We start from the raw sequence: 17,154 nt of genomic DNA, 5'->3' as shown, positions 1-17,154 counted from the left end.
CCCCCTATTGTTCATGCCTCATAATTCTCTTTGTTCCATCATGTGAGTACATGAATAATATATGCAGCATTTCTATAAAATTATGCATTTGAAATAAAAGGTCATGATAACAGATATATCATATAAAACTTAGAAGAAATACAAGATGTTTGGTTTAGAAAATTGTAAGATAAGAACATATAAAGTCATCACCTATTTAAAAGAGAAAAGGATTAACTCAAAATCACTAGAATGATGGATACATAACCAACCATTTTCTCTGTAAACAGAAAAGACTACTATATTCTATATGTAAGGATATATAGGTTTGTCCCCAATAGCATCATAGGGAAACCAAATAAAGTAGGGTGGCTACCATCATGTGAGCCCACTTGGAGGTCAGGCCACCTCCATAACCCTTAGAGAGAATGGTAAAAGCCCTTTCATCTTCGCTGATATGAACCATATTTTTGTGTTCAAGGTGCATGTTTTTGCCCCTTTTTATAGTGAGCTTCCTATCCAGTGATGTAACAGCTCTGATATATTCTTCATGCAATGTGGACTTTTGTTTTCAAGCAATGTGTCCAGGCATTTGAGCACAACAGGAAGTTGAAACCTTTTGCTTCCAAACAAACGGAACAATCATTTATTTCAGCAATTGCCAACTTTTACATAGGCATTATCTAACATAGAAGTTTGAACCCACTTTAATCCTTGATGAAGCTTTAGAGCACCACAGCCAAAGTGTATCTTCTAATAAGCACAACTTTTAAAACTTCAATCTTTCATACAGAACTCATGCTTATGTGCTAAAAAACACATAAATGTAATCTTACCATGGCCACGGGTAAAATGAAATCACAGAAAATTAAGTTTAAAAAACACATAAATGTAGTCTTACCATGGCCATGGCTGCATGTGTTAGCTGTAAAACATCCAGACAGGCCAAAATGTATCCATCTGCACTAATTTGACACTGTTAAAATCATAAATTGAACAGATGCAAAAGCCTGAAAGGAAATTCAACATAACAATTACCTTTATCAACAACTGGAAGATGTAAAAATTTCCCATCGTGCATGGTGTGCAATGCATCAACAATTGTTGTGTCAACAGTTGTACAGTCTGGATTTGGTGTCATCACCTGCTGGGCAGAAAATGGTAAGCAAAACCATGATAAATACACAAGTAGCAGCATGTTACTGCATCATGTCTTGAATAGAAACACGTTTCAGATAATGGATGGCACAGAATAAAATAATGGAGAACAAAACTAACATTTGTGAAAACTGCAAGCAAACTATTGGCAAGATTGAAGCAACCTTTTGAGTGCCGTGGACACAAAGATCTGGAAAACACACCAAATAATACTCCTTACCACATGCAAATTAGTGAATAAACCACCCTTTACCCACATCATTACTACTGGTTCAGGATTCCCACACTTTATTCTCAATAGGCATATGAACCATCCAACCACTTGGAACTCCACTGTTTCTATTCTAATAAAAAATTATTCCCAGATTAAAACGGGCAAGAACAAGGGAACTAACATTACATGCAAAAGAGGAAAAAAAACAGTTAACGGCAAAGATTATTCCAACAGGTATAGTAACAAAGATTATTATGCTAGGAAAAATCACTACCCTGACATAGGCAATAAGCACTTATAATTTAGAAATGAGAAACACACTGCCATCAATCCTTTTATGAAATTAACCACAAGAGAAGAACAAGATCAAAGCACATTATGTAATGCAACTAACAACTGATGTTAGAGATTATTCAAAGTGCACCGAAGGAAGAAAAAGAGGGACTAGTGAAAGGGCCAACCCTGAGAATTGCTTTCAGTCCTCAGAAAATAGATGTGTTTCATATACAGAATATAGAAAACAGCTTCTCCACTTGATTATGATCAAATATACTGAAAATGAACATTAGCCCTTTCAATCAATTGCCATCAAGAGTTTGCTTGATAATCAATTAATCACCCTCAAGATGTACAATGCAAGTCATATTACACAACAAGCCACAAATTTAATTTCCCCAGGTTGATTCTGCAGGTGATACAATTAAACAAAAAATTGTACAGTAGAATATGGAAAAAGTACTATAACGTGCTCACCTGAAAAGCACACTTATACAATCTATCAATTTCAAATCTGAAATGGAATGCCATAATACAAACAGGTCACCAGGAATCTCAAAAGAATTCAAATTACTTGAGAGCTAATTAATATATGACATATAAGAATAAGTAATGAACGTTAAGGAACAATTTTCTGGAAAATCCATGTTAAGATACCAGAGAGAAGCATAAATAAAGAGTAGTAGAATCATGCAAAATATGAAGTTGCCAGTATAATTCAGAATTCTTAAAAATATCTAATAGGTATTTTAAACTCTATTTCTAACTCAACCAACTATCAAGCTCTCGAAAAAAAAACGCATTTCATATTGACAGCAGCTTTAAATTTATTCTCCTAGCATAAAATATTAAAATGCCAATCAATCAGTGTAAACTAACTCTCTGGCAGAGGCCAACATACAATAAATATGCCATTCAAACAACTGCCATTTTTCAAAACAACATTTGAGTGACATTTGTACCAAGTCCTCAAACGTTCAAATCATGATCATGAAAATGGTAACATATTCTACTTCAAAAATTGGTATTCTTCCTTTTCCTGGCACAGCTGCAACACTTTCCAATGGGGTTCTTCAAATTGCCATGTTCCTTCTTTACTTGTTTCTAGCTAAATTTCATTACTAGCCATAATAATTATTCAATAATTATTACAGGTCTGAATTTTATTCTTACACGACTTGGAAATTAAGATACAATTTCTCTTCCACAAGGAATCATAACTACCCCTTAAATTTTTAGATATTAGAATGCAAATACAAATCTCACAGAATAAGACTATTACTTTGACTAGCACAAGTACAGAAACTTACAGTTGAGATCAGAAAAGATAATATACTTTATTAACTTCCAGTAAATCACCTCAAATAGGCCAATCGGACTGCTAAGTACATCAATGTCGTTACAAAGAGGGAGCACAAAGGTCACTCATATAAAAGCAACATAAAATCATATCTAACCTATAAGATCTAAGAGCCAAGGTCTAAGATCAAAGAGCAGAGTACAAATCAGTAATGCAGCCATAAAAATGCCATCACTGCTGAGACCCAAAACCCCGGGAAGAGAAGTATCTCGTGGTGGAGGGGATGGTCAGTACTCGGAAGGGTACCTCAATGTCCCCTAAAGCCATCGGCTGAGTATGAACTTCGAAGGAGGGCCTGCTTCCCTCCTCCAAGCCAAAAGTCTCAATCCTTGAGTCTCTCCTAACAGCCAAGGTTAAAGATAAGAAAGGAAACGAGATAGATAACAAACCAAAAGACTTGTACGACTTGGAACAAGCTGGTTTGTGTTGTGCCTTTGTTGTCTAGATGATGTAACTCACTGCCAAAGTCCTTGAGTCTCTCCTAACAGCCAAGGTCATAGAGAAGAAAGGAAATGTGTGATCGATGACTAACCAAAAGTCTTGGACACTTGCAACAAGCTGGTTTCTGTGTCCTTTGTTGTCTAGATGATGTAACCCACTGCCAAGGTCTAGAGGTAGTCAATTGCATGAAAGGTACTACATAAACTATCTCAAGGTCTGAGATGACAAATCTGTAAGGATCTCGCTAGGGAGCACAAAATGACTCCCAAGGTCTCACAAATAGATTGTCCAATATGGTGTTGCTATATGGTTGCTTCTTGGTGCCCTTGTCCAATAGGAGCACTGGAAGTAATCCCAATTGCGTCAAGTCAAGTGTGAGGCCAAAATAAATGAGATCAAAATGCAAGTGCATCCCTTGTGAAAAAGGGCAAGCACTACTAGTCTAGGTATCAAAAACTGGTGAGGGAGATCTACGACTCCCTGAAAAGGTAATAACATCGACCCTAAATCTCCTATTTTATAACACCAAACAAACCAATCCATTGTTATTCACTTTCACCACTCCTTTGATGAGAAGAAAACCACCAATTCAAACTCCAACCTCATTAACAACTAGGAAACCCAAGACCTTGTTGGGAGAGCATACAAGTTTCCACAACTAACCTAGTCCTATCTTAGATGCCTTCCAAGTTTCCGCACTCCATTCATACCTTTCAACCTCAAACTACACACGGTCGTTGCCCTTTAAATTCCTTGCATGACAATGTGTACAAACCTCTACACATTTTGACAAGCCTTCGTTCATAAACCACTAAAGCCAAGATAGCCCAAAAACACTGCCAAAGCCTACTTAGAAGGGGAAAATGCCAATACCTCAACAAAGAGAGAAGGAAGACCTTACAACAACTTAAAACCAATCGCATCCTTTTAGATACAATTCTTACCCAAAAAATACAACTACCCATCAACAACCCCTACACATGGTCTTGCATACAATATGCAACCTCACTTTATAATGTTCCTTGTTAGAAAATGTAACTAGGTTTGGTCTTCATAATTTGTATATTATGTAAAAAGCAAAAAGAAGAAAAAGAGGAAAATAAATTTTTATTGTTGTTTCATTAGTTAAGCATGTTCTTTGTGCTTCTAGGATTTTTTTAAATGTATTTTTGGGTTAATCCACCTCGAGAAGCCAAGTCGACCCTCTTGGATGACGAGTCGGCTCACCCAACAAATGTCTTTTCGCATGTTAGACCAACTATATATTGGCATATGTCCTCCACCCAAATGGCAAGCAAGTTCGATGGTTTTATGTGATGTGTTCTAAAGCAATGATATGCAAAGTTCTGAAGGCTATATATATGAATAAGAAGTGCAAGCTCTTGGGCTATATAAGCAAGCTTTCTAGGGCAAAAAGATTTGAAGTATGTATATGTTAATCACCTGTGGAAGAGGATCTGAGACTATTGGAAGTTCCCTGTGAAAGATGGCTTGAAGAAATGCTAAGTTTTTTTGTGATTAATGGACTGAAGAGATGTGAGTTCTCTATGGAAAATGTTCTGAGATGAAGAGCAAGTTCCCTGTGGCATGTGAGCAGAGTTTAATGAAAATTACAATGATTGATATTGATATTATTACATGTGACTAAGATGATGAATTTGGAGGGCTTGACTTGGCTTCTTGGAGGTTGAATTTGGGTCTTGAATTTCTCACTTTGATCTGACTCTATAAGAAGAGAAGAAAATTTATGGGTTTCCCCCTTGTGGGGTTTTGGCCTTGGCTTGAAGAGCCTACATCTTGTGTTATTTGTTTCTTGTGATCTTCTTGAGTTATATTTTGGTAATTGCTTGATGAAATAAGAGAAGATAATAATAATAATAATAAAGCCAACAAATTCACAAGTTATTACCATGACAAAGAAATCAACCCTAACTCATAAAGCCTATTGATTTCTCAACATGGTATCAGAAGTAAAGTTTGAAGGAGGCTTGAAGATCGCATTCTATTGGCATTTAAATAGTTATCAAAGAATCGAAGACTAATGCATCCTTGAAGGTCTTCAAATCTCTCTCTGTGGTTCTTATTGGAAGAATTTATGTGGCTTTTATTGTTGTAGCTTCTTATGTCTCTGTGGATTGAACAAGATTCTAGGCATATAAATGATCTCTTATCTTTGTGACATGAAGTAGACCCTAATCTTTGTAGGTTTGTTCAAGCTCTATTTTTTTGGCTCGCTTGATCCGCATTCTACACTAATGGCTTGCACTCTATACAAGGCTCGCTTGTAGCATTGCATTACATCTCTACAGTGGTTCGTTTACATAATGGCCCGTTCACACAGTAGCTCATCTATATAGCTCAATCTCAATGGATTGTATTGTTCCTGCGACTCTAATTTTACAGAGTAGCTCACTTTCTTACCTCAGCTATGATCACTATCGCTCATATTATCCCTTATTTTGTCATCTTCGCTCGTATTATCTCACTTGCATGAGGTTAGCATTGTTATGGCTCACATTGAATTTCTTCAGGACTCGCATTATCTCTACGATTCTTTGTGCCACTTAATGAATCTTTATGGATTGTTGATGTAAGACAGTAATATCGATGAATGAAGACATGTTTGTATGATATTTACCTGGAGGCATGACAGTCATATATATATGACTATGACTTGGAAGATCCCTCGTTTTATAGTAACCTTGATTTGGTAGAAACCCTATATATAACAATGATCTTGATAAATGTCATTGATGAATGACATGGTCGTAACTCAGTGTCGTAAGGAGTTTTGAGGGACATGACAATGTCTGCAAGGAACATTAGATGCATATACAAAACAGTTAATGCTCATTATAAAGGACAAGACTGTGACACCCAAATTCTATGGTCAACCTGAAGTAATCCAAAACAGAACTTATGAATCAAATCTCTGAGATTCTTGTAGTATAATCCGAATTGGAGAAGCAAATCAGCACAACAAATGGGACCTATGTGAAAGGTCTATGGATCAAGGTTTGAATTATGAAGACCTTCAACACAAGACCGAAGCAATGAGTTCTCACCATAATCAAAGGTCGAAACTTTGTAAAAGGATATGCGAAGATCTCCTCTATGGCACTTCATTTATACAACTGACGAACAAAGGATAGAAGTGTGTTGAGATCTAAAGTGAAAGAAACCAATATGAATTATCTCTAATCCTGATGTCTGTAGCATTGGAGCTCTATGGATGGATTAGCTTATCCTTGTAATATCAATACTTGAGGCAGTCACGCTATTCAATAGAAGAATGAGTGACATAAATGAAGCCTATTTGAAGTTTGGACTAAAAACGAAGTTGGAAATCTCAAACTTGAAGAAAGTTATTCTATATACAAAGAACAAATATTTGGGATATGTATGGCATATAGCCTCAGAAAGAGAATGAATAATTGCATAGATCATCTAAAAACTAAGACTTTGTAATCTATGGAAGTACTATATCTAAAGGTCTATGAAGCTTTGTTGTCTCTCAAGGAACAAGACCAGATCTCTGCAAAGAAGAAAAGGTAAAATCAAAGAGTTACGTATAATTTCTGTGCATTCCATGACCTATGTAAATTATAATCTTAAGTTCTTTAGGTCATGATGATGATCATAAAAAGGGTCTACATAAATATAGGATAGAGACAGTGACATGTAAGAGATTGATGTTGCATATAAATACTAGGTCTTGAAATCAAATGAAATGGATAGATGCAATGTCAAAAAGTATCTTTAGGGTTTTGCAGCATGCTAGTAGAACTTTGCGATGCATGGATGACAAGTCTTGATAACTATGAAGGATCTAGGGTTTGCAATTATTGAGTTTATAAACCCTAGCGTATTTGGACTAAAAGTAAACCCTATCTAATCATGTTCATTATTAAAGGTTTATCTAACCCTTGATGTTCTTTCATGGTCTTCTAATAAGGGTTGCAAGTCAAGACAAGACTTACCTAAAACTTGACTAGAAAAAGGGAAAAAGTGGAAGAATGTGGCAAAGCATGAAGATGAATAAGTAGAGAACAGTTTGAAGTTTGCATCAAGGAAGTCGATTAGAGGACAAGAATTTCACTTACCTCAAATGAGGAGGGAGTTGTAAAGACTCTGATGGATACGATATTGAAGCTTCTTGATTACATTGATTGATGATTGAAAGCTATAGAGCATGTAGCAAAACTCTGTGGTAATATGAAGATAGACCATTCAAAGGAATGTTGACCTCAAAGGGAGCAAGAAACAAGATTTTGAAGAATCCCACATCTTGACTAAAAGTTATTACGCTTTGGCAACTCTGATAATGTTAGGATATGGTTTGGCTTCCTGAAAGGACTTATTGCAAAAGTATGTGAAGAAGCTGGAAAGATAACTTGTTTGATGATATTATACCAGCTGTTGTTTTCGGTGCACATGGTTTGAGTGGATGGCACTAATGATGGCTCGGAAGAGCATGAGGATCGAATATCGTTATGAAAGGATGGAAGGCATGTGCTAGCAACTATAAGGAAGTTTTGCTCCTTGAAAATGATAGATGAACCAATTAATGACAGAATTGGATGAAGATTGTCAAAGACGCAAGAAGCTCATAGTTTGATGTGATGTGATGTTGTTAGGAGCCAAGAAACCCCGTTATAAAGATAGAATGTGAAAGAATTTGGCTCCATAAAATGTTTGGCATCCAAGAAAGTTGAAGACAAGAATGATATGATGATGTGAGATAAGGAGCCCTGCAGCTACTACTAATATCTCCACAGAAGAACAAGTAGTTGATGAATGAGACAAGATGAAGCTTATGGTATGTCTCCCTAGTTGAGAGGGAGCAGGGATCTACTCCCTATTTGAGAGGGAATGAGGATTACCTCCCTAATTGAGAGGGAGTGACAAAGGACATTGTATTCTCCATGTGTCATGCACTAGACTAGGACTAACAGTCGTAAATCTAGTGAAGGCACTGGTAGGGAGAATGAAGGATTGGATAAGCATTTGGGACCAGTACTCCTTGAGGATTTGGAATCCAAGATAGGAAGTAGTCCCATGGACCGATACTCTTTGAGGATAAGATAGGGTATCCAAGATAAAAGTAGTCGAAGAGGACCAATATTCTTTGAGGATTGGGAATCCAAGATAAGAATAGTCTTGTAAGAACATACCTGGTGGACATTTGGATAGAGTATGTGCCTTGAGAGGCTATGGTATTGGTGTCCAAATATATGCCTTCCAGCATTGTGCTATAATCTAGTGTAGATTTAGAGCTTCTTAGTCAAGGCATTGCTATATTGCAATTCGACAATGTTGGTTATGATGTTGATGTTTGATGATAGCTTACTAATCTAACTCTTCTTATGAGAATATTTCCATTTGAGGGTACCCTTGTACCGGTCGTGTAATTACGAATACCTCTCTAGTTAAGAGGGAGTGTTGGAAAATGTCATTAGGTTCGGTCTTCATAATGTGTATCTTATGTAAAAAGCAAAAAGAGGAAAAAGAGGAAAAAGAAAATTTTATTATTGTTTCATTAGTTAAGCATGTTCTTCATGCTTCTAGGATTTGTTGAGTCAAAGTCCTATTTGGACTTCTTGTAAAGAAAAAGAGAAAAAAAAAATCAATGTATTTTTGGGTTAATCCACCTCAAGAAGCCAAGTCGGCCCTCCTGGATGACAAGTCGGCTCATAAAACAAATGTGTCTTTTTGCATGTTAGAACAACTATATATTGGCATACGTCCTCCACCCAAATGGCAAGCAAGTTCGATGGTTTTTGTGATGTGTTCTGAAGCAATGATATGTGAAGTTCTAAAGGCTATATATATGAATAAGAAGTGTGAGCTCCTAGGCTATATAAGCAAGCTTTCTAGGGCAAAAAGATCTGAAGCATGTATATGTGAATCCCCTATGGAAGAGGATCTGAAACTATGTGAAGTTCCTTGTGAAAGTTGGTCTCAAGAAATGTGAAGTTTTTATGTCATTTAATGGACTAAAGAGATGCGAGTTCTCTATGGCAAATGTTCTGAAATGAAGAGCAAGTTCCCTATGGCACGCAAGCAAAGTTTGATGAAAATTACAATGACTGAGATTGATATTATTGCCTTTGACTAAGATGATGAATTCGGAGGGCTGGACTTGGCTTCTTGGAGGTTGGATTTGGGTCTTGGATTTCTCACTTTGATATGATTCTATAAGAAGAGAAAATGTTTTCTGGGTTTTCCCCCTTGTGGGGTTTTGGCCTTGGCTTGGAGACCCTACATCTCATGTTCTTTGTTTCTTGTGATCTTCTTGATTTATATTTTGGTATTTGCTTGATGAAATAAGAGAACATAATAATAATAATAAAGCCAACAAATTCATAAGTAATTACCATGACAAAGAAATCAACCCTAACTCATAAACCCTATTGATTTCTCAACATAGTTATGGTATGTTCTATGCTTATAACAGTTTACTTCTTTTCCTTATTATATTCCAAAGATTATCAATCACACGTACATAAAGTAAAGTGCAGATAGAACATTAAACGATCGACAGAAAACAAGCCAAGACAAGAGACACAAATGTGGCCGCTAGCCAGGGACAAACCCCACAATGTGTGGGGAAACCCTTTGATCAAATCTTCTTTTATCTTCAATAATTCAGCAAAGAGAAATAGTACAATAAATCTGATTCATATCAGCAGTAGCAAACCCTAGATCAATAACATCAGCATTAGCGGCTTCATTATCAAACTAGGGCAGACCATATCTCACAAACCGACCGTCGGATTGACTTCATTCCACCACCAAAAGTTTCGGCTTCCAGAGGAGGTTCAGATGAACCTACAGCGCAGTTCAGATGAGGAGATCTTCTAGGCCACGCAAGTCAATCTTTACTTCTGCAGTTGCAGCTTCAGTTTCAGCAGTTTCCGGCTTCAAACTAGGGCACTCGATATCTTGCAAACCGTTCATCGGATTGACTTCATTCCACCACCAAAAGTTGCGGTTTTCAGAGGAGGTTCAGATGAACCTACAGCGCAGCTCCAAAGAGATCTTCTAGGCCACGCAAGTCAATCTTTACTTCTGCAGTTGCAGCTTCAAATTCAATAGCTTCCGGCTTCACATGTGTGAGAGAGAGACCCATTTCAGCGCAGTAGAGAAGAGACTCATTTCTGCGTAGTAGAGAGAGAGAGAGATGTGATGAGATGAGTGAGTCCAAATGAGGAAAATTCCTCTTATATTTATACAACGTTGGTGGGTGAATAGATGTGACTGTTGGGCTTCTGAGCCTACATGAGTTGTAGGTCGGCTTGATAATAATTCCATAATCAAAACAAATTCATATCTCCATGAATACTTATCGGAATCGGATGATCTTTATATCAATCCTACACCTCTCGATGAGAGGAATCTAATAAAAATATTATCAGCCATGAATAAGATGACCCACATGAAGTTTTGCCCTGGTTGCCAATTTTAACACTCCCTCTCAACCATGGAGAACTTCATCTGCAATCTGTCTATCGGTCGTTACTATTCATCCATCAAATGCACTGCCCTGTACAGCCTGACCCTTACCCTGCTCTACTCTATTCTACCTGTTCTACTTTGTCTTGTTCTGCCCTGCACTGATCTGTACTGTTTTGCTCTGTTCTGCTCTGCTCTTGCATTGTTCTGTTCTACTCTGCTTTTGTCCGAATTATGAAGAAGAAGAAATGATCAAGGATTTATCATACTGACTCAAAGTCAGTCTCAAAGTATGTACCATTGGTCCCAGACCAGTCTCAACCAACCCGAAGTCAGCGTCATAGTGAGTACAACTCCACTGGTCCTAGACCAGTATCATCCTCCACTGACTCAAAGTCAGTCTCAGAGTGCGTACCACTGGTCCCAGACCAGTCTCAGCCGACCCGAAGTCAGCTTCATAGTAAGTACCACTCCTACCACTGGTCCCAAACCATTATCGCAGTCTCAGAGAGTGTACCACTGGTCCCAGACCAGTCTCAACCGACCGGAAGTCAGCGTCATAGTATGTACCACTCTCACTGGTCCCAGACCAGTACTGCACTGACACGAAGTTAGTCTCGGAGTATGTACCACTGGTCCCAGACCAGTCTCAACCGACCCGAAGTCAGCGTCATAGTATGGTACAACTCCTACCACTGGTCCCAGACCAGTATCGCAATCTCAGAGAGTGTACCACTGGTCCCAGACCAGTCTCAACCAACCCGAAGTCAGCGTCATAGTATGTACCACTCTCACTGGTCCCAGACCAGTACTGCACTGACACGAAGTCAGTCTCGGAGTATGTACCACTGGTCCCAGACTAGTCTCAACCGACCCGAAGTCAGCGTCATAGTATGGTACAACTCCTACCACTGGTCCCAGACCAGTATCATTGATCCCAGATCAATGGAGGTCATCCTAGCGTAGGGAGTACGATAGATACAACGATGCGTCCATCGATACTACTATGGTCCCTAACTTCATTTCCCTGCTCATTGATCAGATGAGAGGTACTTCCCATGAGTCCCAGACTGCATGGGTAGGATGCCTCGACAGGAGAACTAATCAATCCTGTCCTCACAGGAGAACACATCAATCCTGCTACAATCGCCGTGGAGAACACATCAATCCAGGCTGCCATGGAGAACACATCAATCCAGGCCTCACAGGAGAACTAATCATCCTGCTACACAGGAGAGCAAATCATCCTGTTCCACAAGAGAGCGAATCATCTTGTCCCACAAGAGAGCGAATCATCTTGTTCCAGTGTGCACCACCAGGGGAGGGTGAGTCACCCTGTGGTCATATATTTCTCCAGTAGGAACCGCAAGCCCTCAGAGCTCCCAGAGCTCAATGTATGCAACATGCAGGACCCTTGTACAAGGGTTTCTTGCCGACTCCAAGTCGTTTGGGAAAATCACAGATTAGATCTTTCCTCGGGGCTTTGACAAGGTGTATCAACCTGTACATCATCTTAATGTGATGGAGCTTCCTTGCTCATCGACTTACCATATCCCAGATGATGTCTATCTGCTGGAGCAATTGACGAATACGGGATTCCTCAATAATCGAATCCCACCTCTGGTTGTTACAGAGAATCACAGTGGTATCCAATGTAAATCCAAACAGCTCACAGAAGAGCTTTCGCAACCAGACTGCCTCACACGAGGTTATGCTAGCAACAATATATCCTGCTTCGACGGTGCTCAAAGCCACCGACTTCTGCTTCTTGCTCATCCAGGATATCGAAGCAGATCCCAAGGTGAAACAGTACCCGGAAGTGCTCTTACGGTCCACCACACTGCCTGCCCAATCAACATCAGTATATCCAAGTAGTCTTACATCTCCGGCAGTGTATCTTAATCCATGAGAGATTGTGTCCTGAAGACATCTCAGAAGATTCCTCGCATCAATCCAGTGAGGCTCAACCAAATATGAGCTCACAATGCTAACTGCAAAACATATGTTCAAACGGAGGTTCACCAAGAACATCAATGCGAATGAGTTTTTGAAACTTAGAGGCATTTCCCAAGTCTGGTCCGACATCACTACCATATAACTTCTAAAAGTTAAGATCCTCGAGGTAGTCACAGGCTTGCAGTCCATCATACCGAATCTTTCCAATATATTTACCACATATTTTCCTTGAGATAGGAAAATTTCCCTTGGCTTCTGCCACACTTCAAGTCCTTGGTCCTTCATTTCAAATTCAGAAGCCATCTCCCTCTTACATTTGTGAATGAGAGGGTTTGCACCTGTTAGAAAGAAGTCATCCACATACAACACCAGTATGAGAGGCTTGTCATCTTCAACCTTAAAGTAAAGGTTAGGATCAGCTTCACTCCTAGTGAATCCCAGCTTCATCAAGTAACTATCGATCCTCTCATACCATGCTCGGGGTGCTTGCTTCAGCCCATAGAGAGCCTTCTTCAACCTGCATACATGAGATTTTCAATCATAAATCTCAAATCCTTCAAGTTGCTCCACATAGACCTCTTCTTGGATAGAACCATGCAAGAACGCGGTCTTAACATCCATCTGATGTAGGTTCCATCCTTGTGAAGCCACAAGGGCTATGATCAAGCGGATGGTCGTATATCTGGCAACAGGTGCAAATATCATAGTCTATACCTCCCTTCTGGGATAAACCACGAGCAACAAAATGAACCTTATACTTTTCCATACTTCCATTTGCTGCATGCTTTATCTTGTAAAGCCATTTTGAAGTAACAATTGTCTTGTCCAGGGTCTGGGAACTACTTCCCAGACATCATTCTCCATAATAGACTCATATTCTATGGTCATAGCATCCTTCCATAGTTAATGCTTGATGACATCTGAGAATGATGAAGGTTCATTTTGTATGATCGTGCTCATGATGGTCAGGTATCCCTGATACCTATTAAGTTTCTTACTTTGATGGAAGGTTCCTCAGGGTGCAGCATGTCCTTCAGCATCACCAAGTATCCCCCTAAGCCATGAAGGCCTCTTCCTAGAAGAGGAAGGCTCATGTGGATGAGGATCAATCGGATCCATGGGTTCTTCTACATCAGGCATTGATTCATCATCCTTTTCTTTTGGTTCCCTAGTGTCGGCTTCTTGAGAGCTACTCAAAGTCAGCAAATTGTCCACCTTGCTGAGAGCCATATCTTCGTCAAAGGTGACATCATGACTAATCACGACTTCCCTTTGACCGGTGGTGAACATTTCTTCAGGAGTTTAGGAACCCAATGCTTGATGAGGGCATCGATTTTGTACATATACGGCGGTGATTGTAGTTTCAGCCCATCGAAACTTTGGAAGTCTTTGATCATGTAGCATGGCCCGGACAGCTTCCATCATCGTGTGGTTCTTCCTTCCCACCACACCATTCTGCTCAGGAGTATGTGGTGTAGTAGTCTCCCTCTTAATGCCAACATCAGGTATGCCTGAGTGAACCAACTGTAATATATTGGAGGTCTTGCTTTGGCTTGAGGGGAATGGTCCCCTTTTGAGCTTTCCTTCGGCACATCCTGGACATACACCTTCTTTCTCTACTCAGAATTCGGGCATCCCTGTCACCATTTGTCTTACACCGAGTATAGCTTTATAATGAAGGGGGGAAAACCTCCAATGCCAAAGTTCAAACTGAAGAGATGTGTCATAAGACATGACACCTAGCGGACTTCCATCGACTTGATATAATGAATCAACACTAAACCCAAGAGTAAAGGCATCTTTAACATTATTTTTCCATATACGTACCTTGCCATCGCTGAAGGTTACCTTGTAGCCTTTGTCTTCCGTTGCCGAGATGGACACTAGGTTCTTTTTGAGGTCAGGTGCATTTAAAACATCCTAAAATTTCTAGCCTTCTTGAATGCTTGTCCTCTTCCTTGATTCCCAGCTCTCCTCTTACCTTTGCTGTTGAATTTGTCATTCCTTTGATTGCCATCAGAGGGATTTCGAGTTGCACCACTGCATACTGTACCATGCTTCTCTAATCATGATTATCATCATGCTGCCCATGTCCATGATTTTATCCATCATAATGCTGCTCAAACTAGTGTGCATCATCATCATGCTATCCTATATGTCCATGATCTCATGTTGCCCTTTATGTCCATGATCTCATACATAGTGACTTGCTTTATCGCAAATGTAACATCGTCATTTTCTTCTAGCCTTAGGTCCATCCTTTCCTTTTGATTTAGTCCTGGAATTATTTCTTTTCTTTGCATGAGAAGAAAAGGCAGCAGGAGGACCTTTAGGCATGGGCATTTCTTGCACTTCTTCCCTTCTTTCTTCTTGAATGCATCTAGCCATTAATTCCTCGAAACCAAGAATTACATTATAGTTCAAAAGAGTAGTCCTGAACACATACCATTCAAATGGCAATCCTCCAAGAGTTGTGAGTGCCATTTCTCTGTCAGTAATAGTTTCCCCAATAGATAGGAGATCATTCTTAATCTCGGTGATTCTTAAGAAGTATGCTTGCATACTTTCATCTTTACCCTTCTTGATTTCCCTCAGCTTATTTCTAAGAAACAAAACTTGATTTGCATCATTAACTTTAAATAAACTCACCAGTTTATCGTAGATTTCCTTGGAGGTGTCTAGATCAGAGATGTAGGCCACCAAGCGCTTGTCGATAGAGTCCTGGATGATCTTTTTCGCTTTAATTTCTCCGTTCTTCCATTTGTTCCTGGCAGCAGGAGGTGCATTTGATGGAGGCTCAACAATATTGCCTCTTACGTGACCCAACACTCCTTGATCCTCTAGGGTTAGATCGATAGACATCTTCCATCCGTGATAGTCAGCTTTCTCACGGAGCTTGTCTTCGACAGGGAAGAGTGTTGAGGACCCCATAGTTCTTTTAGAATAGCCTTGCCAATCTTCTCTTCAATGATTGCTCTTGCTCTTGCTCGGGCTTTGTCTTCACCTCAACTCTGATACCATGTTAAGTTATGGTATGTTCTATGCTTATAACAGTTTACTTCTTTTCCTTATTATATTCCAAAGATTAGAAATCACACGTACATAAATTAAAGTGCAGATAGAACATTAAACGATCGACAAAAAACAAGCCAAGACAAGAGACACAAGATGTGGCGGCTAGCCAGGGACAAACCCCACAATGTATGGGGAAACCCTTTGATCAAATCTTCTTTTATCTTCAATAATTCAGCAAAGAGAAATAGTACAATAAATCTGATTCATATCAACGATAGCAAACCCTAGATCAATAGCATCAGCATTAGCGGCTTCATTATCAAACTAGGGCAGACCATATCTCACAAACCGACCGTCAGATTGACTTCATTCCACCACCAAAAGTTTCGGCTTCCAGAGGAGGTTCAGATGAACCTACAGCGCAATTCAGATGAAGAGATATTCTAGGCCACGCAAGTCAATCTTTACTTCTGCAGTTGCAACTTCAGTTTCAGCGGTTTCCGGCTTCAAACTAGGGCAGTCGATATCTTGCAAACCGTTGATCGGATTGACTTCATTCCACCAACAAAAGTTGCGGCTTTCAGAGGAAGTTCAAATGAACCTACAGCGCAGTTCCAAAGAGGAGATCTTCTAGGCCACGCAAGTCAATCTTTACTTCTGCAATTGCAGCTTCAAATGCAACAGCTTCCGGCTTCACATGTGTGAGAGAGAGACCCATTTCAGCGCAGTAGAGAAGAGACTCATTTCTGCGTAGTAGAGAGAGAGAGAGATGTGATGAGATGAGTGAGTCCAAATGAGGAAAAGTCCTCTTATATTTATACAACGTTGGTGGGTGAATAGATGCGATTGTTGGGCTTCTGAGCCTACATGAGTTGTAGGTCGGCTTGATAATAATTCCATAATCAAAATAAATTCATATCTCCATGAATACTTATCGGAATCGGATGATCTTTATATCAATCCTACACTTCTCGACGAGAGGAATCTAATAAAAATATTATCAGCCATGAATAAGATGACCCACATGAAGTTTTGCCCTGGTTGCCAATTTTAACACTTGGAGACCCTACATCTCATGTTCTTTGTTACTTGTGATGATCTTGATTTATAGTTTGGTATTTGCTTGATGAAATAAGAGAACATAATAATAATAATAAAGCCAACAAATTCATAAGTAATTACCATGACAAAGAAATCAACCCTAACTCATAAACCCTATTGATTTCTCAACATCCCTAACCAATACCCAAAAAATATGAATGCCCCAACAACAACCCCTACAAATGGTCTTGCATACAAT

The 17,154-nt window shown here is 39.3% G+C and overlaps 1 protein-coding gene across 1 annotated transcript in view; it reads right to left on the bottom strand.

The window, feature by feature from the left end:
* Positions 1-17,154, bottom strand: part of LOC149144644 (CBS domain-containing protein CBSCBSPB3-like) — a 69,459-nt gene that overhangs the window by 28,956 nt on the left and 23,349 nt on the right. The window contains exons 8-9 of the mRNA XM_089449042.1: positions 1,018-1,123; positions 881-939 (exon numbers count right to left, since the gene is read on the bottom strand). Coding sequence (XP_089305168.1) covers positions 881-939; positions 1,018-1,123 — 165 coding nt within the window. The remainder of the gene's footprint in view (positions 1-880; positions 940-1,017; positions 1,124-17,154) is intronic.

This window comes from Pinus tabuliformis, chromosome X (assembly GCF_031772625.1).
Source record: "Pinus tabuliformis cultivar Carrire ecotype Pingquan chromosome X, CPIR1, whole genome shotgun sequence".
Taxonomy (NCBI): Eukaryota; Viridiplantae; Streptophyta; class Pinopsida; order Pinales; family Pinaceae; genus Pinus; species Pinus tabuliformis.
This window is presented reverse-complemented; position numbering and strand designations above follow the sequence as displayed.